At 59.7% G+C, this 21,127-nt stretch overlaps 1 protein-coding gene across 5 annotated transcripts in view; it reads left to right on the forward strand.

Annotated features, from left to right (window-relative positions):
• Positions 1–21,127, forward strand: part of ARNT2 (aryl hydrocarbon receptor nuclear translocator 2) — a 141,515-nt gene that overhangs the window by 101,514 nt on the left and 18,874 nt on the right. For all 5 annotated transcript variants that reach the window (XM_046008751.1, XM_046008755.1, XM_046008750.1 and 2 more), the window contains exons 9-14: positions 3,417–3,493; positions 4,817–4,951; positions 7,185–7,259; positions 12,310–12,461; positions 19,457–19,529; positions 20,291–20,414. In XM_046008751.1, coding sequence (XP_045864707.1) covers positions 3,417–3,493; positions 4,817–4,951; positions 7,185–7,259; positions 12,310–12,461; positions 19,457–19,529; positions 20,291–20,414 — 636 coding nt within the window. The remainder of the gene's footprint in view (positions 1–3,416; positions 3,494–4,816; positions 4,952–7,184; positions 7,260–12,309; positions 12,462–19,456; positions 19,530–20,290; positions 20,415–21,127) is intronic.

The raw sequence follows: 21,127 nt of genomic DNA on the forward strand, positions 1-21,127 counted from the left end.
TGAAGAAAGCATTTCAGTTAGTGGGAAAAGGAAAAAATTAGTCAGCAATACGTCATTTGAGGACAACTGACTAATCGTTTGGGAAAACATAAAGTCAAACATATCAAAAATAAATTTCAGATTTATTAAAGATAAATATGAAACTTTAAAACTACTCTATGAAAATGTGGGTGAATCTTTTCCATAACTGTAGGGTAAAGGTCACTTCAGAGAATGAACCCCAAAGGCAGGAACCACAGAGTAAAAACTGACAGTTTGGATTCTCTGTATTCGAATCATATTCTATATAAAAAACAAACAAATAGAGAAAATACTTTATAGAAAACACACTTAATAGGAACCTTGCCTGGGACCCATATAGTCTTACTTTGTAAGGAGAGTTTCAAAATCCATGAGGGAAAAACCCCAGACAGATCTTTTGTACAGCAAATGCCTTCCCAGGCTGTCCATAAAGGAACAAATGGAAAACAAGTCTGAATCGAATGAAATAAGAGAAAGTCAAATATAGCCGATAGTAAAGTACCATTTATGTTCTTCAAACCAGCGATTTCACTTCTAGGAATCTGATAGGAAAGAAGCCCTTGTTATGCTCAGAGAATTTTCTAGAAGGATGTGTGCACTTGCATTACTGACTTTTCTAGAAGGATGTGTACGGTTGCATTACTGACTTTTCTAGAAGGATGTGTGCGGTTGCATTACTGACTTTTCTAGAAGGATGTGTGCGGTTGCATTACTGACTTTTCTAGAAGGATGTGTGCGGTTGCATTACTGACTTTTCTAGAAGGATGTGTGCGGTTGCATTACTGACTTTTCTAGAAGGATGTGTGCGGTTGCATTACTGAGCCGAGCAGCGAGCTGGGGCACCACATGGTGGAGAACCATAGAGATGGGGTCGAATGAAGGATGGTGCATCCATAGGAAGAAAACAGGAAAGACAGGTGTTCTGGCACGTTGGAAGATTTTCCCAGCAAGTTCTACGGTTTCCAAAGCAGGTTACAAAACAATATAAGAAAAAAAAAAACATCTCGTTATATATATAGACACACAGTAAAGGGCATAAAGAATATTAACATAATTAAGGTTAATTTTAACACTTTTATTTTTCTAATTTCAACACTTGCTCCAGAAAGACTGGACAGATGTATATCAAAATGTTGCCTTTGATAAATATTTTTTTCTTTTAAGATTTTATTTATTTATTTCACAGACAGAGATCACAAGTAGGCAGAGAGGCAGACAGAGAGAGGGGGGGGAAGCAGGCTCCCTGCTGAGCAGAGAGCCCGATGTGGGGCTCGATCTCAGCGTCCCGGGATCATGACCTGAGCTGAAGGCAGGGGCTTTAACCCACTGAGCCACACAGGAGCCTATATATATATATAGGATGGGACTTTGGAATGGCTTCTTACTCCCTTCAATGCCACCTTTTTTTTTCCAAAATCATTTTTTTACCAATTTTGTTGAGATATAATGCACACATCATCAAATCTTCAGTAAACCCGAACTTCCTTAAAGGTTCTTTACATGCCTCCATCACCCACTTCCAGTGTTTCGTTATTTGGATTTTGGTGCACCCAGATAGTTTTGCAGCTGTCAACACAATTAATTTTAGGATATTTCTGTCACCGCAATAAGGAACACCATACACAATGACAGCTAGTCCCCCTTCTCCCCCAAGTTCTAGGCACCTGCTTTCCATATCTATGGATGTGCATCGTCTGGACACTTCCTGTAGACTCATGGGGTGTGTGATCTTTCGTGTCTGCCTTTTTTCCCTCCCTGTGATGCTGTCGAGGTTCACCCATGCTGTAGCACGAGTCACACTCCCTATTTGTGACTGGAGACCATTCCATTGTATGGAGTTACCCATTTTTCTCATCCATTCATCAGTGAATAGATATTAGGATTGTTTCCACTTTGGGGGCTATTGTGGATAATGCTGCCGTGAGCGTTCCTGTACAGGTTTTGTGTGGGCAGATGTTTTTGTTTCTCTTGGATGTACCACTTGGGGTGGAATGGCTGGGTCATATGGTGGACCAGTGGTTAGCCTCATGACGGAGCTGCCAGACTGTTTTCCTGAGCCCTGGCGCCATTTTACATTCCTGCCAGTGGTGTACGGGGCTCTAATTTCTCCACGTCTTTACCAACACTTGTTATTGCATTTTTTTCTGTTGGAGTCATCGTGAGAGGTGCGAGGTGGTATCTCACTGTGGTTTTGATTTGCATTTCCCAGTGATTCATGATGCTGAGCCTCTTTCCATGTGCTTATTAGTCATCTGTGTATCTTTTTTGGAGTAACATTCAGATCCTTTGCTCATTTTACTTGGAAATATCTATCTTTTTATTGCTGGGGCCTGAGTCAAAACTGTGTTTAGAGATCATGTATTACTTGAGAGTATGGCACAAGGGATGCTTGGAAAATAGAGGAAATCCAGACATCCGGGTGATAACCTGAAGATTGCCCGGTACCACCCGGCCAGAGGCGGTGGGTCGGAATGAAGCGTGATCCTCATTCTTTCCTCCTGCCGACGCCCGTGCCCACCCCTTCTTCCCCCCGCTCATCCGCAGTTGCCTCCCACAGGTTCCCTGGCACTTAGATCTGGGCAGTGGCTCACCGGGGATGTGTCAAGGCTGTGTAGACAGACATGTCCTCTGGCCTCATCCGGTTCCTGGAGCAGCGGAGCCCAGGGTCCTGAGAGACGCTGTGAGGTGTCGCATCCCTACAACTGTTATAACCAACTGTGGTTGCTCAGAACCTTGCACCGTGAGCGACCGAATGCCAGGCCCCTACGGCCCAGAGCAGAAGGCTCTTTCCTGACCAAAGAACATGGAGGATTGTTTTAACCAAGTCCTGCTCACCCACAGCACTGGTTTTCCTTTCTTTTCTTTTTAAATACTTTGTTTTTAAGTCATCTCTACACCCCACATGGGGCTCGAACTCACAACCCTGATATCAAGAGTTGCAGGCTGCCCTGACGGAGGCAGCCAGACGGCTCCGTAGAGCACTGTTTACCAGTGCTGAGTAACCATCACCCATTTCTCCTTTTAGCCCCGGTAAAGGAAGTATTTGCATAACCCGAAATGCCCACTCACACCTCTTCCTGAGATTTCCTTTGTAGCTCGATGTGTTGGCCAAATTTTGCAAATGTGTAAATGAGTCACGGGCATCTCGTCTTCCTTGAGCTGCTCTGCCCCGTGCACAGATGTCCAGGCTCCAGCCCCCAGGAAGTTACCGGAGGCGTCAGGCAGAGTGGGGAGCTGGGCAGGAGCGGGCATGGGCTAATTCACTTGCTTCCTTCCTGACCCCGACTGGGCCGTGTGGATCTGCACTTTGGGTTCATGGATAAACATCCGGGACGCCCTTGCCCCTTTGCTGCCCACCTTGGGCACGTCACTGACGCTGGCTTTTCTCATTCCAGGAATGACTATCCCCGAGGAGGATGCCGAGGTGGGGCAGGGCAGCAAGTACTGCCTCGTGGCCATCGGAAGACTCCAGGTGAGAGCGAGGGCACGGCTCTCTGCAGGGCCAGAGAGGGGCTTGCAATTCCAGGGAGCAGGTGCATGTGGTTCTGCCCACTCCGACCCTCGGGTGCCCAGCGTTCTCTGGCTTCCGGTCCCTGTCTGCGCAGGGGTGAGGCTGGATCTGGGAGAGCACAGGGAGACACGCGGTGAGTCCTTGCCGGACACAGGCCCCACTCAGTCCATTCCTGCTCGGGCGCCGGCCACGGCAGAGTCAGCCTCTGCTCCCAGGGCAGCCGGCCGATCACCTTGAACGCTTCCCCAAGGTCCTCAGGATGGAGTGCTAAGTCCTCCTCCAGCCTCATCCCTCCCGTCCCCCTCGTGCTTGATCCCCACGCCCCCGTACGCCTTTTCTGCAGACCCAGTAGGCTCCTCCCCCACCTGTGGCCCCGCGGGCTGTTTCAGCTGTCTGCTGTTCCCAGTTCCCTTTCTTCCCCCCGCTTTCACTCGTATTTATGCCTCGTGCAAGATCCCGCTGGGGGGACGCCTTCATCCACGTCGTCAAAGTCAGTCGTTCCCTCTTCCCTGCACTTCCTGCAATGAGCTCACCCACCAGCGTTCCTTCCTTAGAGTCTCTCTTCTTAGCTGAGGGCGTGCCCCTTCCCTGGAAGCTCTCCTCCCAACAGCCACGTGGGAAACGTGGCTTTTTAATCTCGTGAAAATGAAATATGCCACATCATGTCCGTAAAGCCCACGGGCTCGGTGTCTGGCGCACACGGTAGCCACTCAGTGGGCTGGACCCCTCCTCGTTTGCCCTGTGGCCCCGCCAGCCCTTCCCCTGCCGGTGTGGGTGCCCCGAGCATGCTAGCCTGTCATGCTTTTGGGTCCTAGGTCCTCTCACCCTCAGACAAATGAAAAAGCATTTTTATTCACACGTGATGAGCATGGCTTATTCCATACAGGGGGGTGAAGTGCGTTCGCTCTGCAAATGTCTGCTTTGCAAACATGTTGACCAGTTCCTCAGGCTCCTCAGTAAGGGGACAGTGGGGGGAGGGAAGGGTGTTAGCGTTCCCAAGCGCCAGCAACGTGCCAGGCGTTGTGCGGGGGTTTGGCGTGCACAATCCCGCCCCACCCTCTGAGATACACGGTGCACGATTCCCACTGCCTGATAAGGACACGGGCCCTCAGCAGTGCAAGGCAGCGCATGGTGGCCGTTAGTGGGAGGTGTGGCCAGTGCGCTTTGAACACTGGGGCTCGGATCTGTGACATAGACGCCACGTGGATTCTTCCCATCGTCTCTCGCGCTGCCCCCGTCTCTGTCTCCATCAGAAGCACCTCAGTGTGGCTGTCCCCTTTCCAGGTGACCAGCTCTCCCGTCTGCATGGACATGAGTGGGATGTCAGTGCCCACGGAGTTCTTATCCCGGCATAACTCTGACGGGATCATCACGTTCGTGGACCCGAGATGCATCAGCGTGATCGGCTACCAACCCCAGGTAGGCGGTTCTGAGCCCATGGCAGTCGGCTAGAGCTTTAACTTCGCTTAAGTTGCACCTGTCTCATTTGTTCGAGAGCCAGCGCAATGACGGCGGAGGGCACACGGCCTAAAAATCCAGCTTGCTGCCTGGAGACAGCTCTGCCCTTCCAAAGCAGGAAAGGCATTAACTCTTACAATTAACTCTTGGGGTTTTGCCCTAACCCTCCCGCCTGTCTCTCTGGTTGTTCACAAACCAGAGTTAAGATGCTCCATGGGAATCACTGAACTTGGATGAACAGCAGACAGGACATCTCCTTCTTGCAAACCTCAAAAACGAGATGAATGTGAAGGGCTCTGAAGCATCTTGAAAGATGTTCACTGATTTTTGCCTAATCCCTTGTTTCTCAAATGTGTTTGGAACTTGCGTTCCAAGTTAGGGGCATATTTTCAGGTGTCTGTTCCAGACCTTTTTATTAAAAGTCAGCATCAGAAGAAACACCAAAAGGCAGGAGAAATTAATCTAGATTAAAATAAACCAAAGAGAAGTGCTCCTGGGTGGCTCAGTGGGTTAAGCTTCTGCCTTCGGCTGTCGTGATCTCAGAGTCCTGTGATCAAGTCCTGCGTCAGGCTCTCTGCTCGGTGGGAAATCTGCTTCTCCCTCTGCCCGCCATTCCTCCTGCTGTGTGTGCGCACATGCTCACTCTCTCTTTGTCAAATAAAAAAATAAAATCCTAAAAAAAGAATAAACCAAAGAGAAAAATCACAGCATGTGTTGTGAGAGCCTTCAGCAGGCCCTGGGCCTGAAGACAGGTAGCCAGAGGAGACATTTGGGAGATAATCGAAGGAAGGTTAGTACGTGTGGAATAGCAGGTGATTGAATCGAACAATTATTGATTTTTTTTTTTTTTAGGTGTAATATAGAATGTTAGGGTTTTGGAGGATGTCGTTTCTTTGAGATACACACTTCGGAGATGGGTGTCCTACTGTCTGCTTCTTCCAAATGATTCAGAAAGAGATTTATCAGTGTGTCTGTAGATACAAAAAGATTTTTCATTTGTGTATACTTCCGTGGCTTCCATGTATACATATTCATATTCACACACACCCGAAAGATAGGAAAATGCAGAGGCGACCGTCCAGGGACAGGATATTCAGGGGGTTTTCACATGATCCTTTCAACTTTTACATAGATTCAAATTTCTCCCAAAATAAAAAACCTTTAAAAAAAGAAAGGAAGGGAAAGATCTCTGTTCTGAGCAGAGCTGGGACACGTCGATGGGGGCACTTCAAGCACACGTATTGTCTGAGAGCTAGAAACAGTCCAGGGGCGCCCGGCAGGCTCCGTCTGAAGAGCGTGCAGCCCTTGATGTCAGGGTGGTGAGTTCAAGCCCCGTGTTGGGTTAGAGACTACTTAAACAAATAAACTTTCAAAAAAGAAGACGAAGAGACCTAGAAATGGTCCAACTTGAAATAGGGAACCATGCGTGTAATTCTACATCTCTAGTTTGATACAAACTTGAGATTCTTGGAAGGAGTGAGGGGACACGAATTCCAAAGTCACTGTCGCCTCGGCCGGCGGTGTTTCCAGATTTGTTTATGCACCCGCACCCCCGAGCGTCGAGACGCTTCTTGGCTCACAGACGAGACCTGTTGCCCACGTCCATGTCCGCACCTGTGGAGGCTGTCGCGGGTTTGGATTCTGGCCAACGAGGTCATTTTTCTCCTTGGCTGCCTGAGACTCATCCACGGGACCCCTTTCCCCTCCCCCACGTGGAGCTGCCCTGTGATGGGTTATCTGAGTCTGGCTGGGTTTTGTCCTGGGCTCGTGCCAGGTGCTCTGAGTAAGAAGTGGGTGATGGTCAGTACGGTTACCGTGGGGTCCCAGCACCGTCTGGCCCTGAGAGCGTCCATGGCCGCATTTCAGCAACTGCAGGCACGTCTGTCCTCGGGCTATTATTTACTTTCTTCTTGTGTTTACTATAGTATGTTGGTTGCGGTTTGCCTCTCGGAGGCAAGTGGAAACGAAATCAACTCTGGCAGTGCTGGTCCAGGGCCCTGGCGAGATCGGAGTGGGCGGGAGCGCCCAGGACCGCAGGCAGGGCATGAAGCCGGCCCCCTCAACATCCCAGGGACATCCTGTGGGCTGGGGGACCGAGGGATGTGGGGCAAAGGGGATGTAAGGACACGGCTGCCCGACGGTGATGCGTCCACCATGGGAATCATAGGGTCTCATGGCTTGTCTCTTTCTTCAGGATCTTCTAGGGAAGGACATTCTGGAATTCTGCCACTCTGAGGACCAGAGCCACCTGCGTGAGAGCTTTCAGCAGGTACGGCCAGTGCTTGCTGACGGCTGCTGCGGCACCGGGGCTCGGGCAGCCGGCCGGCAGGACACGCCAGGCAGGCTGCAGGGGGCTACCACAGGCATCGGTCAGGGGCCTGGCTGCCAGGGCTCCCAGTTGAGGGGGACGGGAGACCCACCGGGAAGCCGTGCCTGTGTCCAAAGGGTGGACAATGGGGAGGTCAGGGGTGTGGGGAGGAAGCAGGGAGGGTCTCCCGGGGGAGGGAACTGCGGGCAGGATGAGCCCGCCCCCAACGGAACATTCCAGATGGGCGGCCAGCACGCAGAGAGGCGGAAGAATGGGGCCTACTGGGGAGTCATGCGTAGCCCCTTGGTCTGGAGTGACACCGCCAGGCGGTGGGGGGGCCCGCGGTGGATGCTGCTGAGCCCTCCAGAGGGGCGGACATCCTCCCCTTGTCGTTTCCGGGAGGGCTCTGCCAAGGACCGTGAGCTGAGCAGTGGGTCTGAGAGACAGCGCGGGTACACGGGGCGCAGGTGTGGGGAACCCTGGGAACGGAGGCGCCGTGGGAAGCTGTGGACGGTCCAGGGAGGTGGGGGCGCAGCCTGAGGTGACCGTTGTAGGCTTGGTGGCGCTCTGGGCAGGGACAGCGAAGGGCAGCTGGGAGGGAGGGCGTCTGTCACTGAGTCGTTCACTGTCACCCCATCTCCACCGTGAGCGGCCCGGTGCTGAGCGCCTGCTCTGTGCTGTGCCCGGGCCCCACAGACACCTGTGTGCGTCCCGTGTGCTTGTCCTGGGGGGGGCATCGTCGCCATTGAGTCACGGGAGAAAAAGCGGAGCCTCGGGGAAGTAGGATTGCCTAAGACCACACGGTGGGCACGTGAGGACTGGGAGTCTGAGGGCCTGTCGCCTCCTGGGCCCACGCTCGGCCGACGGCAGAGAATGACTTCCTCCTCCGAGACCTTGGGGGGCTCACAGGAGCCCCAGGAAAGAGGACCGGGCCGTGTTATAGGACACGGGCCTTGGAGATCCGTTCTAGGAGGGGCTGATAGTCTCTCAGTCGTCTGATGGGACAGGCCCTCGAGGGCCAGCTCCCCTCGACACCTGCTGCTCTGTTCATGCCCCATGTCGGGTGGTCTCTGAGCCCCCCGCCTGCCCCTTGGGCTCGGTCCTTTCCTGCCTTCTCGCTCCTTCTCCCTGCAGTGTCTCCCTCGGCGACTTTATCCGGGGACAGCATAGACTGTCACTGACATTCTGCTCCTGCCACACCTGCTCCGAGCACCCGTGGCCTCCAGAGGCTTGCTCGTCCCGTCCATGACCCCTGTGCCCCCCATGTTCCCCTCGTGCCCCCCGCTTCCGCAGGCCCAGAGCCGAGGCACAGTCTGCCTCCTCCTCTGGTCTCGCTGCCCACGTGCAGCCCTCACGTCCTCTTCCCCCCAAAAGGCATGTGCCTCCGGCCCCTTGTCCCCGTGCTCCTTCCCGCCAACCTCGGCCAGGCCGCCCCCTCTCATCTCCAACAGCGCGGCGGTGTCCTTGCCGGGCTCCCTGCTTGGCTCCTGCCCACCCCACGCCATTTGGGAGACACGAGTTCGGCTCTGCCGCGTCTTCACGTAAACGTGTCCGTGGCTTCCCAGTGCCCCGGTCCGGTCCGAGTGGGTCCGGTCCGAGTTCCGCCGCTGCTGCTGGCCAGGGTGACCCTTGCCGCACGTGTGTCACCCGCACCTGTCCATGGCCCGTGGTCACGTGGGTCTTCTGGTGCCGTGAGCACATCATGCTATTTCCCACCTCAGGGCCTTTGCACATGTTCCTCCGGACTAGAATGCAGTCCCTTCGCTCTTCCCAGGACTGATGTCTTCTTACTGATTGGGTGTTAACTCCTGCCCTCTCAGAGATGCCATCGGTGGCCAGTGAAGAAAGCCCCACCCACCTCCTCAGCCTCCTGTTTTTCCTACAGAACAGTTGGTAATTGTTTCTCCGCTGATTCCCTTCCCCCCGACCCTGTGTACTGACACAGCAGCTCCCTGCAGGCAGGTCCCACATCCCGTGCCCACCGCTGCGTGTGCAGCTGCTTGTGGGTGAGCGGCCCCGGAGAACGCGGTCTAGGTGGACGGCGACTTTCATTCTGGAACAGTGTGAACGGAGAACCGTGAAGCGCGGCCAGAGGGCGTCCTTCATGCCTCATCTTTGCCAGATGCGTGGAGGTTTTGCTACACGGTGGCCTGGGTCAGCTTCCCTCTTCTGGGTCTGTAGGAACAAAGCTCTGGCAGCAATGGGCATCCCTCCGCAGCTGGCATCCAGGCAGACCCCTGGTCGCACACGGTCTCAGGTGGTCCTCCTTCCTCACCGTCCGTCTCAGCCCCACTCTTTACAGTGGATGGCGGGATGCAGAGAGTTTCGGTCTCCTGCCCCGAGACCCTCAGCAGGGCATTAACAGAGTGGGGGCTGGAGCTGCCCGCTTCCAGCACGTTCTCCTGTCCCCATGCACACAGGCCTCTCCGTCAGACCACACGCCGACGCCAGCAGAAGCTGGTGGTTCTGGACAGAAACAGGAGGAACGTTACCCCCGATCCCGCGGCACCGGCTCACAGACCTCTCACCCCAGGGCACGGCCAGCCCACGGCAGGCGGACCCGGAGCCGGAGCCGCGCCTGAGAGCCGGGGTCACAGCGCTCAGCGGGCGGGGGCCAGGCGGCCGCGGAGACATCCTGGAGCACCAGCCTCGGCCCCTCGTGTGTGTTCTTTGGGCCCCGGCCACTGGGGGACGAATGTTGATAGAGGGAAGTGGCTTGTTTTTGCAGAAGTGCCGAGGGAGCTGTGTCAGCCCGGAGTCAGCCTTGGAACTCTCTGGATTGAAACCAGAGCATTTGCATGGCCCGGATGTGAGACCCTCAGAGTGCCGTCAAGTTCCTGAGGAATTTGGGTTGGGTGGAGTGGCCTGTGCCCATGCAGGGGACACGAGTCTGCCCTTGGCTCGCTCTCCGACCCTCGCCGGCTTACATTTCTCTTGGCAGCCACATGGAAGGGTGGGACCCAGCGAGACCCAGACCCAGGAGGGCACGATGGAGGGACCCCGGTGCGACCCTGCCCCACCCAAGCCTCCGGCCTCCCCTACGCCCCGGGTTCCCGCACACAGAGCGCCTCCTGCCAGGGAGCCTCACTCGCCAACCATGACCCTGCCTCCCTGCCCTCCGGGGACTTCCGCCCCCTCCCTGAGGAACCCTCTCCGGACCCCGCGGTGTCTTGATGGTGTGGCTCTGAGCTGGGCCTTGGCCTGCTGTGTCTGGGCTCCTCCTCGGCCAAGGTGCTCCTGGAGACGGTGGGCCGTGGGGTCAGGCGATCCGATCCCTGTCCTGCCTCGGGCACGGCTTAGCCAGGAGGCCTTGGCAGCACATTTAACTCCATGGGGGCTCAGATGCCAGACGCGCACAGTGCCCTGGGAAGGCCCACACGAGGTGACCTGGGTTGGAACCGGGCCCCGGGAGGGCGCAGGGCTGCTGCTCCCTCCTGCTGCTCCTTCTCTGGCCCGAGGGCCCAGCTTCCCGCATAGATAGCACCTTGGCGAGTGTCTGCCGCATGGAAGCTAAGGGGTCCCCCACCGTCTCATCTCAGGTGTTCCATGAGGACAGACACTTGTGTGTGGCATCTTCAGAGAGCCCAGGACACAGGTCTCAGAGGGAGCAAGGTGACCACCGGCTTTCCTTGTGTCTTGTCCCACGGGACCCCCTCAGAAATGGTGACCTCAGGGGCATGTGGCCTGGAGCGCTGACCCTGGGAAGAAAGAGCCAGCTTCCTGCTGGACCGCACCCCTGCCGCTAGGCCGTGGCCCCTGCGCCTCCGGGCCTCACCTCACCCAGTGTGTGCGTCCTTCTGGGCGCTGGTCTGGTTTCCTCATCACTCAGGCTCTCCGCCAGGGAGTCCAAGCCCCAGGTCTCATTCTGTCCGGCTTCCCCAGGTGCGCTGCCTAAAGAGGGTGGATGCCCAGGCTGCATCAGCCCAGCTCATGGGGCCAGAAGCCCCGTCGAGAATTCAGAAACGGTGCTCCACGTGCCTGCTCCGTGCCAAGCTTGGGGCTGAGGGCAGGGAGTGGGAGGGACAGGACTCAGTTGACCAAGAGGTCCCTCCCTGTCCCTGTCCCTAGGCTGTCCACAGACATTCAGCCAGAAATAAATTACAAGTCGCGGAGTTAAGGAGGAGGGATAAGCCCTCCCTGCCCCTGGGGCTAGGGCCCTGTTCTTATCTCTGATCACACTTTGGATTCGGCTGCCCCAAGCCCAGAGCCTTTTCTGTCCTGAGCAGCCCCAGGATCTGAAGAACACAGGCCTGCGGAGAGGAGCGGCCCGCCGCCTTGCTTTGTCCTGGGCGTATGTTCACACCCAAGCCTCTGCCCACCAGGCAGTCATTTGTAGCCTCTCCTGTTTCTGCTGCAGCCTCGAGAGCTGCCGGCCGAGTGTGCCTTCTGCCCCTGTGCGTGCACACCCACCGCTCGGCATCTGCTTGTGCCCAGATCGTGTGTGTCTGCAGGGAGAACAAGGACAGGCAAAACACATTGTAGTTTTTAAGCAAGACCTTGGTTCCTTCCCAGGTTTTCCAGCAGTGTGGTCTGATCTTGGGCAGCGAACTTCCTTTCTCTAGGACTTGGTATTAAACCTTTGTAAACAGTCACAGCCCGGTGAGGATGTACGTCGGGAAGTGGTTTGGAAGCCCTGCTGTGGCGTAGACGCAGGGTTACGGATGTGAGGCAGGAAACCGCAAGTGCCCCAATACAGTGTAACCACGCACCCAAGGCGGGGAGGCAGGTGCTGGTATCAGACCAGAGCAACCCAGCCGCCCGGGCGGAGAGGGGGGCACTCGGCATGTAGAGCGTCGTGAGCCATTTGAGAAAGCTGAGAGGTCAGGTCCAGATACGAGGCGGATGTTGCTGAGAGCGTGGCAGAGAGCGGGCGGCTCCAGAGCCGGAGGAGCGCCCCAACCGCGCTCGTTCCCTGTCCCTGTCCCGCCGGCCCCACCGCGCACCCATTCTGAGCCCCCCGGGGCTTCGCCCCCCGCCGGGCACTGACCTCCTTCCACCGGTGTCTCCGCAGGTGGTGAAGCTCAAGGGCCAGGTGCTGTCGGTCATGTACCGGCTGCGCACCAAGACGCGTGAGTGGATGCTGATCCGCACCAGCAGCTTCACGTTCCAGAACCCCTACTCCGACGAGATGGAGTACGTCATCTGCACCAACACCAACGTCAAGTACGTGCTTGCCGTGCCCCCCTCCCCGCCCCCCGCCAGGTGTGGGCACCTTTCCTGAGTCCGGGGCTGGAGCTCTCTCTCCCCATGGGCTCTGGCGCCCCCACGGCCGGTGGTCCCCGTGGGACCTGAGGAGCAGGCCTGGGGCTGAGCGGGGCTGCGGGCCGCGTCACGGGTTCCCCTCCCTTGCCCTGCCACGCTCCTGCCCCTGCTTCCCGAGCCCGAGGTTCGGCCCCCATGGCTGCCCCAACCCCCAGCCTCGAGGCAGGTGTCCTGCTTGCTGGGCCGAGCCACGTGCCCTCCGGCTACAGGCATCCCTGCTGCGAGGGCCTGATTTCTTGGCCCCTTGGAAGCAGGGCCGGGGAGCGAGGCTGGGGCTGCGGCAGCCCCGGGGTCTGGGGGGTGGCAGCGTAGGGACACGCGGGCCCCTGCTGCTCAGTCATCCACACACGTTCCTCCTGCTCCAGGTCGGGGTCCCAGCTCGCCGCTGCCCCCGTGTGCGTGCATGTTCGCCCGGAGCCCGGGCTCCAGGCTCGACCCCGCTTCCTGTGACCCAGAATTGTGTGTCGGGTCACCTCCCGGCCGCGCAAAGGGCTGTGACAGCGCCTCCGTGGGGCTGCCGTGAGGCTGCAGCTCAGGCTCCCAGCTGCAGGCGGGTCACGCTTGCTCCCGGGGTTTGTTCTCGAGGGACGCAAGGGCGGAGAACCAGCAGGATCAAAGGCAAAACGACGTCCAAGTCTACGTGAGCGGGTGTCGGGGCCCCACCACGTGCCAGGGCGTGAGAGGAGCTGCCGCCAGACTGTCCCTCTGTGCCCACGTGGGTCAGTGGCACTGCAGGCCTGTGTCTCCCCAGGCCCAGCTCTGACACATGTCACCCCTGCCTTCACCCCTGCCTTCTCCCTCCTCTTCTGACAGCCGTCCCGGTGAGCGTGCCCCGGCTGGCGACCCCAGCTTGCCGGCTTGCTCAGGGCTCTGGCCCCGTCGTGTGTCTCAGCTGCCTGGATCGGGGCGTTCCCCTCAGGGCGCCCCCGCACGGGCCTCCTCCCCGGGCCCCCACCCTGGGTCTCAGCCCCAGCCCTGCTCCTGGCCCGCAAGGCCCCGAGCCGGACGGTCAGTCCATCACACGAGGCCCCTCGGCGCGGCTGACCTGGGTTTCGATGCGGCCCCCGCTGGACGGGTCGCTGAGTCGTCCAAGGCTCTCTGTTGCCTTGTCTGGAAAGTGGGGAGAACAGCCTTGGGCCTCGGTCCTGCGTGTAGACGGTGCGTGTGAAGCCGTGTGGGGGGATGGGGAGCCGGGGCTGGACCTGGCGTGTGGGGCCGGCCGCGGGCGACAGGAACCGTGTCGATGCGCAGAGTGGCGCCTGCCACCGTGTCCTGGTTCGCCCCTCCCGCGCTGCCCCCACCCGCTGTGGGCTTCGGAGGTGCACTTGCTTCTTCAAGCTCTGGGCAGACGGTCCTGCCTCCTCCTGGCGGTCGGCGAGCCGACGGGGCCCTTCCAGCACATCCTCCCTTTGCTGTGGGCCATGGGCTCTTCCCGAGACTCGGCACCGGCTCCGGCTTCTCAAACTGGGGAGCTCCCCGGTCTCCCTGGCCCTCCAGCTTTCTCTGCCAGCCGCCCTGCCAGCCCTCTGTCGGGACCCATCCCCTTGTCCCCCTCACAGCCTGGCCTTGGCCCTCAACTCTGCTCACTCGCTTTCCCAGCGGCCATAGCGATCGGGCAGCTCATCACTGGTCATTGCCCCAAACTGCGTGACCCCCTCGTGTCCCTCTGCTGCTCCTGCCTTGGTCTGCCCAGCGCTCTGGCTCTTCTCCATCTTCCAGCCGCGCCGTTCTGGGCTGGAGGAAGAGCGGGCACGTGTGGCAGCCGCAGATCCGGCTGCGTTTCCCCTGCGTCCGAGAGGGTCTTGCGGCTACGTGGTGAACTCGGTATGACCGGGGTCTGTCACTCCCCGGCCTCCCCCACATGGGGAGGAGGGTCCTTGCTGAGAGAGTGGAGAGGCGACAGCAGCCCCGGGCCCGTCTCCCTCCCAGGGTCTCGCGGCTGGGGTGACCGTGTGCTCCGGCCTGGGGCAGCCGGGGGGGGGGGGCAGTGGGAGCCCCGGGGGGAGGACGCCGGCTTGGCTCGGTCAGCGTCTGCTCACGCTGTCACTGGTACCTTCCGTCCCGGTCCCTCTGCAGCCACATCAGCGGCCACTGTGGGTCGTGCCGACAGGCAAGCTGTCTAGTCCACGGGGCCCTGGACGCAGTTCTAGAACCTTCATTCTTCTCGTGCCCGCACACTGGCTGGGGGGTCGGTGATGCAGCCCCATCACCCCCCGCCCTGCTGCCTCGCGTCCCCCACACCTGTCGCTGCCGGGCACCTGCTACCTGGCTTGTGGGGGCTGAGGGCTGTCCCCCCTCCGGTGATGAGAGGAGTCCCAGGGCATCGTGGGGACAGCCCGCACCCTGCTCTCAGACCCGAGGCTGGCCTGTGCACGAGTCAGCTCTGCAGCACGTCTGGGCCCCCTGGGGGATTCAGACCTGATCCTAGCCAGGCATCCGGCAGAGTCCTCTTGGTTTGGGTCAGAGGGCGGGTGAAGCCCCCCTTCCTGGGTTTTTATTTCTGTTCTACTTTCCACCGTTCCTCATTGAGGCCCATATTTGTACAGGCATCAGCCATCCGGGGTGGGTGCTCTTGGTGACAGGTGACCCCAGAGCCCCTCGGGAGGACGCGGGCCCGTGGCAAGTTCCAGGACGCGTGGGGCACCCACCACCAGGGAGGGGCCGTGTTCCCTGGACAGAGGCACATGGTGCGGACGCAGGGACAGAGAGGGAACACGTCTGCCCACAGCCTCCGATTCAGCCTTCCCGTGGGTAGCACTGCCCCAGGGCCCAGAAGGACAGGTGAGACCGTCCTCCTCGGGGACCGCAGAGGCTCTGCCGTGAGCTCTGAGGCAGGGGCCCGGGGCCAACGGGCCGTGTCCCGTGTCTCAGGACAGCTGCTCCCGGCAGCTCCGTGGGGTTGGAGGGGATAAGAACGCCTCCTCAGACCCGACGGCGACCTTTTCCTGGTGACGGTGGCGGGAGATGTCCGCTGCGGGCAGCAGAGGGCAGTGACGACCAGGAGGCGAGCCCGCGGCCCGCTGCACGTGTTGGCTGGGCTTGGCCGGCAGCAGGCAGACTCACTGCGGCAGGAAGGTCAGTCTGTGCACATGCTCGGGGCCGAGTCTGTCTTGTGGAGACACAGCGTGGGCTCGGAGCGGGGCCGGTGCTTCTGCACATGCGAGCTAGCGGCTGGCCGGTGCCACGCCGGCTCGTCTTCCACGGGTTGTGAAGCTCTCCCTTGGCAGGGCCTGACGGCCTTGTTCCGAGGCCACCGCAGGTCTTCATGACCACGGATGCTCTCTGTGCTGGTCTGCGTGCTTCCTCAGGCCTCCACTACATCCACTCGTGTGGCGTCCTTCACCCCGAGCCAGCCGTCCGTCTGCACTTGCTCAGGGAGGGCCCACCCCGTCCGGGACCCCCACCCCCCGGGACTGCAGGAGGCTGGAGCCTGGGAATGGGCTGTGAGAGCGGGTGACCTTCCTCATCTCTGCAGACCTTAGCCAGGGACGGGCCCGCGCTCCCTGTCACCAAGCCCCAGCCTGGGACTTGTCCCCCGTCCCAGCCTCCCAGGCACCGGCCCCAGACGACCTGGCAGAGAGCGGGGCCCCACAGCTTCTGTCTGGGAGCCTCTCTGGGCCGTCTCCTCCTCCCCTGCCTCTTCCCCAGCGCCCCGCGGAGACCTCCGCCCTGTGTCGGGGGATCCTCCGTCCCCTTCTGACCAGCTCCCCCTGCCTTACGTCCAGCCCAGGCCGAGCAGCCCAGGTTGCCCCAGGAGCTGTCGCCATCACACACGGTCCCGCCACCCCTCTGTAGAACCAACTCCGAACGCCAGGACGGGCACTCGGGGTCTTCCCGGTGGGCATGCAGACGGCGCTCAGTCAGCAGCGGGCACGGTTAGCCTCACTCCGGTCGGTCGGGCTCAGGGAGTCCCAGACCTCCTCGCCAGATTCCAGTTCTCCCAGAGCTGCGGTCTCTGCTGCCTCTGACACCGTGGTGGCGGGTCGCTCTCTTCCTCGGGCTGAGGAAGACCCTTTGTCCGGGGAGCGTCGGCCGTCCCCGCCGCCTCGGCCAGCCCATGGACACCTCCGCTGCAGGGAGGCCGCGCTGAGGGGAAGCCGGGCCTGACAGCCCTGATGTGGGATCCTCGGCCCTCGGCCCCAGCAGACTGGGAGGTGGGCAGCGGGTCCCGCGCACATGCTGTTGGTGGAGCTCGGAGCAGCCACGTCCTCCCCCACCCCCCTGGAGTTTGCAGACCTACCAAAGTTTATTTTTATTCCATTGCCGAGAAATGTCCAAGGAAGCCCATCAGACTTCTTCCCAGGACGGGCAGCCTGCGAGTCAGCATTTCCTCCATGGTGTGCCGCTGTGGGCACCGAGACCAAAGCCAGCCGGATGGGGCGGCCGTGTCCGGACCACGGGGGCATGGTCAGACCCCTGGGGACCTGCTGGCCACACCAGAGACCTGGTTCCTACCTCCCCCTGGAAGGAGCTTCCTTGGGTCCAGAAGGGGGCAGAGCAGAGAGCAAGCTCCCAGCCGCATGCCCGTGGCCCTTGCTGGTGCCCTCGCACACAGGAAGTGCGGGCCCTTCCTCCCTGCAGCGCAGACCTACACGGGGGCGCCCGGCACTCGGCCCCACGCCGTGGTCTTGCCTGCTCCCCGGTGGTCTGTGCGCCGGTGGGACACAGGCTGGGCCACAGGCGGGAGCGGCCGGTGTTCCCTGGACAAGCACAGGTGGGCTGAGGCCTGGGCTCTGGGAAAGTTGTGAAAGAGGAGAGAGGCATTCACGGGTCTGATCCCACAGAAACCCCAAAGCAGAGGTCTGCTCTCCCTTCTGCCGCTCTGGAATGGAAGATGTGGGGTGATGGTCCTTGTTACATTGTGGGACTGAGTGCGGGGTCCGTAGACGGGTCTGAGTCCCGCGTGCACCGTCCCGAGACGGGTCTGAGTCCCGCGTGCACCGTCCCGAGACGGGTCTGAGTGCTGCGTGCCCCGTCCTGGGCATGTCTTCGGGACTCTGAGCCCCACATTCTGCACCGTGCAATGGGCAGGCTGTGGCGGGAGGATGGCGTGGGCGGGGCCTGCCCTGAGTTCTGCACTCAGGCTTCAGGGGCCCCGCGAGTGAGTCACCATGGTTGATGACCTCAGGGTGTAACCAAAATAATAGAACCTTAGAGTTAGGATAAGGAAAGAAAGAAAGTTACGATTTTTCTACAGATGGTTACATTCTTTTAAAATTATTCGAAATAGCAATTAAAAATTCTTTTTAGTGCCCCTGTTTCTGGGTGTTGTGGGTGTGGGAACGTGCCGTGTTTTCTGGCTCACCTGCCCCCTGGGCTCTCGCACCAGGGCAGGAGACAAGCTGTCTGTTCTCCCTGCACCCGGGCAACACACCACACTTCTGTCCATTGTCCTCCGAGGACCCCTACCACGTGGTCTGTACGTCCCGTCCTCTCCTCTGGGTCTAACCCAGAGCCTGGTGTAGACGTTTCCGTAGCTTCCCGGGACAGGCAGCCCACACGGGTTGGATCTAAATACACTGGTCAGGGTCCCCCAGCGAGATTCTCTTCTGAGAGGTCTTCCCGGGGGGCCACACACGTGAAGGGCGCGGTGCGGGGTGATGGTGTCCACACTGTCCCTGTCTCTGGCCGCCGGAGCAGAGTTCAGGGACAGAATTCGGCTTATGTTGTGTTTCTCGGGTGGTGGGATTGGGACTCAAGGCGGGAGTGGCAGGAAGTGGATTCAGGCTGTTTGCGGCACAGATTTTCATGATCGGTTCCACCTAAGGAGGGAGCGGGCTGCCTCGAGAAGCAGTGAGCCCCCGGCGGAGGAGGGAAGCCGAGACTGGCCCGTGCGGTCCCTGTCTCGGGGGGGGCTGTGGACCGGCTCTTGCTCTGCTTGGGGAGCGGAAGTGGTCAGCCAGCTGGACAGCCGCTCCTGGACCTACCCGGCTCCGTCTACACCACCTGCAGCCTCGGGGCGCCTGGATGTCCACAAGCCGCCTTTCACCTTTGTGGACAGAACAGTGTGCGCCCCTTCTCCTCGGGCCTCCAGCTGTCCAGCCACTGGAGGGACTGGCTGGGGGCAGCAGGGTGAGACTCCATGGGCTCCCCTGTCCCAGGGCAGGAGGAGCGCAGCTGCCGCTGAGGCCAGGCTCCCGGCCACCAGTCTCGTCACGGGCCTGCGCGGTGGCTCCCCTGGGGCTGCCTCCCCCCGGTGGGGTGTCCTCCATGCCGTGAGGTGGCCACTGCCCCAAACCCTCTTCAGAGCACTGGGGCTTCTCCGCGCACCCCGCTTCTCCAGGCCTCGGTGCGCTCTGTTGTGAAGGGAGTTCGGCAGACATCCTCGGGGAGGGCTCGGGGCTCCCTGTGTGAGCCCCGCGAGAGTAGCCGCGAGAGCTCTGAGCTGCTGTAGGGCTCGCTGCCCCTTGGAAGGAACGAGGTTTCCATCGTCTGAAACATAAAGCAGCCATTTCCTGTAAGGAGGCTCTTTCTGTCCCCAAAGGAGCAGCGTGGGGTGTGCCAGGCAAGGTCCAGGCTCCATTAGCTCACGCCCGCGGGCGGGCAGGCCCCGGCAGCCGCTCTGAAACTCTCGCGTGGGGGACAGTAGCGCTGCGGGAGTCCAGAGTCACCGGAGTTTCTGCGTCGATCGGAATGTGTCCTGAAGTTTTTTTACCTGCGTACGAAGAAATCATAAACCAAATTTATTTCCTAAATGCGGCAGCCTCCAGTACAGAGCTTGGGGTCTTGATTTGAGGCATTGAAGAGTCTTCATAAAATAAAGTAAATAAAATCGGAACCCGTCTAGGGGTCCATCAGGTGTCTCCTCTGCGGCGTGGGGTTCGGGGCGGGCTCTGGTCCGGCCCCGCAGGCACCACGCCCGTTCTTGGTGACGCGGTTGCCTTCCTGTCCCTCAGGCAGCTCCAGCAGCAGCAAGCGGAGTTGGAAGTGCACCAGCGGGACGGGTTGTCGTCCTACGACTTATCGCAGGTGAGCTCCCGGGAGATTCATTCGGCTGGAACTGTCTGCAGCCCAAGGAACCGGGGACCGCCTTCGACCCTTAGCTTGATTGCCCCCCACTGCCCCCCACCCCGGCCAAGCAGACGCAACTATTCCATCCAGTCACTCGGTGCAGAGGCCCCGCTCCCCTGGGGGTCTCCCGTGACCCTTCCGCACAACTGGGCCATGAAGGAGGCAGGACCCGTGAAGCCCGGGTGGCAGGCTTTGGCCAGTACAGAGATGGCGGGGCCAATGGTAGTTTTCCGGACGCTGTCTCACAAACTAGGAAGCCAGTGGGGGCAGCTCCGGACCTGTCAGCCCTCCCCTGCCCAGCCGTCTGTCCTGCTTTAGTCCAGTCCCCATCCGCTCCCACGCCTGGTCCTGCCCTGGGTACCCCCCACCCTGCACTGTCTCCCTCCCTTCTCCCTTCTCCCCTCTTTTTCCCTCTGCCTTCCCTGCTGTGTCGAGAGCAGATCTCGGGAAACCAACGTCTCCTGGTTTTTAGAGTACGCGGCTTATTATGTATCTTTCTAGAAGTGATTGGTGTGACCCCGTCACCCTTTCCGTGACCTCCAGCTCACACTCCCACCCCGACTGCCCTTGGCCTCTGTCAACAGAGAAGACCCCCCCCACCCCCCACCGGTAAAACCATCCAGCCTGAAATGTCAGTGAGACAGGAGGGAGGGGACCCAATGAAGGTGATGTTCTGTGTCTCACACGTGGGACACGGTCGTATTTTCACGCGCAAACAGGTTCCCGTCCCCAACCTGCCCGCTGGCGTTCATGAAGCCGGGAAGTCGGTGGAAAAGGCAGATGCCATCTTCTCCCAGGAAAGGGACCCCCGGTTTGCTGAGATGTTTGCTGGGATCAGTGCATGTAAGTTTCCCAACAGTGTGGGGGACCTGGCGGGGGGTGGGGGTCGGGCGTTGCGGCTGGGCCGACAGGAGATGCCCCCCCCAGGAGAGGCCCCCGCGGGTGGGTTTTCCGTGTGCGAGAGCACCCAGAACAGGAGCCCGAGGACCCTTGCCCCCCGCTCGCCCCTTCTCTGGGGCCCCGGACCGCACGCCTCCTGCATTTGAGGGTTGGAAACGAATAGCACGTGGACGCCCAGTAGTCGCTCAGTCGCGGTCGTCGGGTGGCCTCGGCCTCCGTCGGCGCCATCGCCGGAGAACGTGACACGTACTGGATCGCGCTGTCCCGCGACACCCGTGCGCGCCGCTGCCCTTCCAGTCGGATGACCATCGAGGTCAGCAACATGCACAACCTGGAAGGTCGGTATCGTTCCAAAGTTCAGCAGAAGGACCCCGTTTTGTGGGAGTGAAGGAATTTCTGCGAGTTGCAGTGCAGGGGGCATCCGCTGAGGAGAGAAGCCGAGGGAAGAGCCAGGCTCAGGCCTCCTCACGGCCGCACGTGCCCTGCAGACGGGCCGTCGTTCCCGCTGGGACCAGCCGCTGCACGGCCGAGGAAGGGGCAGCACCGTCTCCCACGAGGGCCATGTGTGCTGACCCGCGGGGCGCAGTGACCTGTTGGCCCCCAGACACGCTGCCCGCCTCATCAGGGGCTCTCGGTGTTGGTGGAGAAGAGAGCAA

The sequence above is a fragment of the Meles meles genome, chromosome 6 (assembly GCF_922984935.1).
Source record: "Meles meles chromosome 6, mMelMel3.1 paternal haplotype, whole genome shotgun sequence".
In the NCBI taxonomy this organism is placed as follows: Eukaryota; Metazoa; Chordata; class Mammalia; order Carnivora; family Mustelidae; genus Meles; species Meles meles.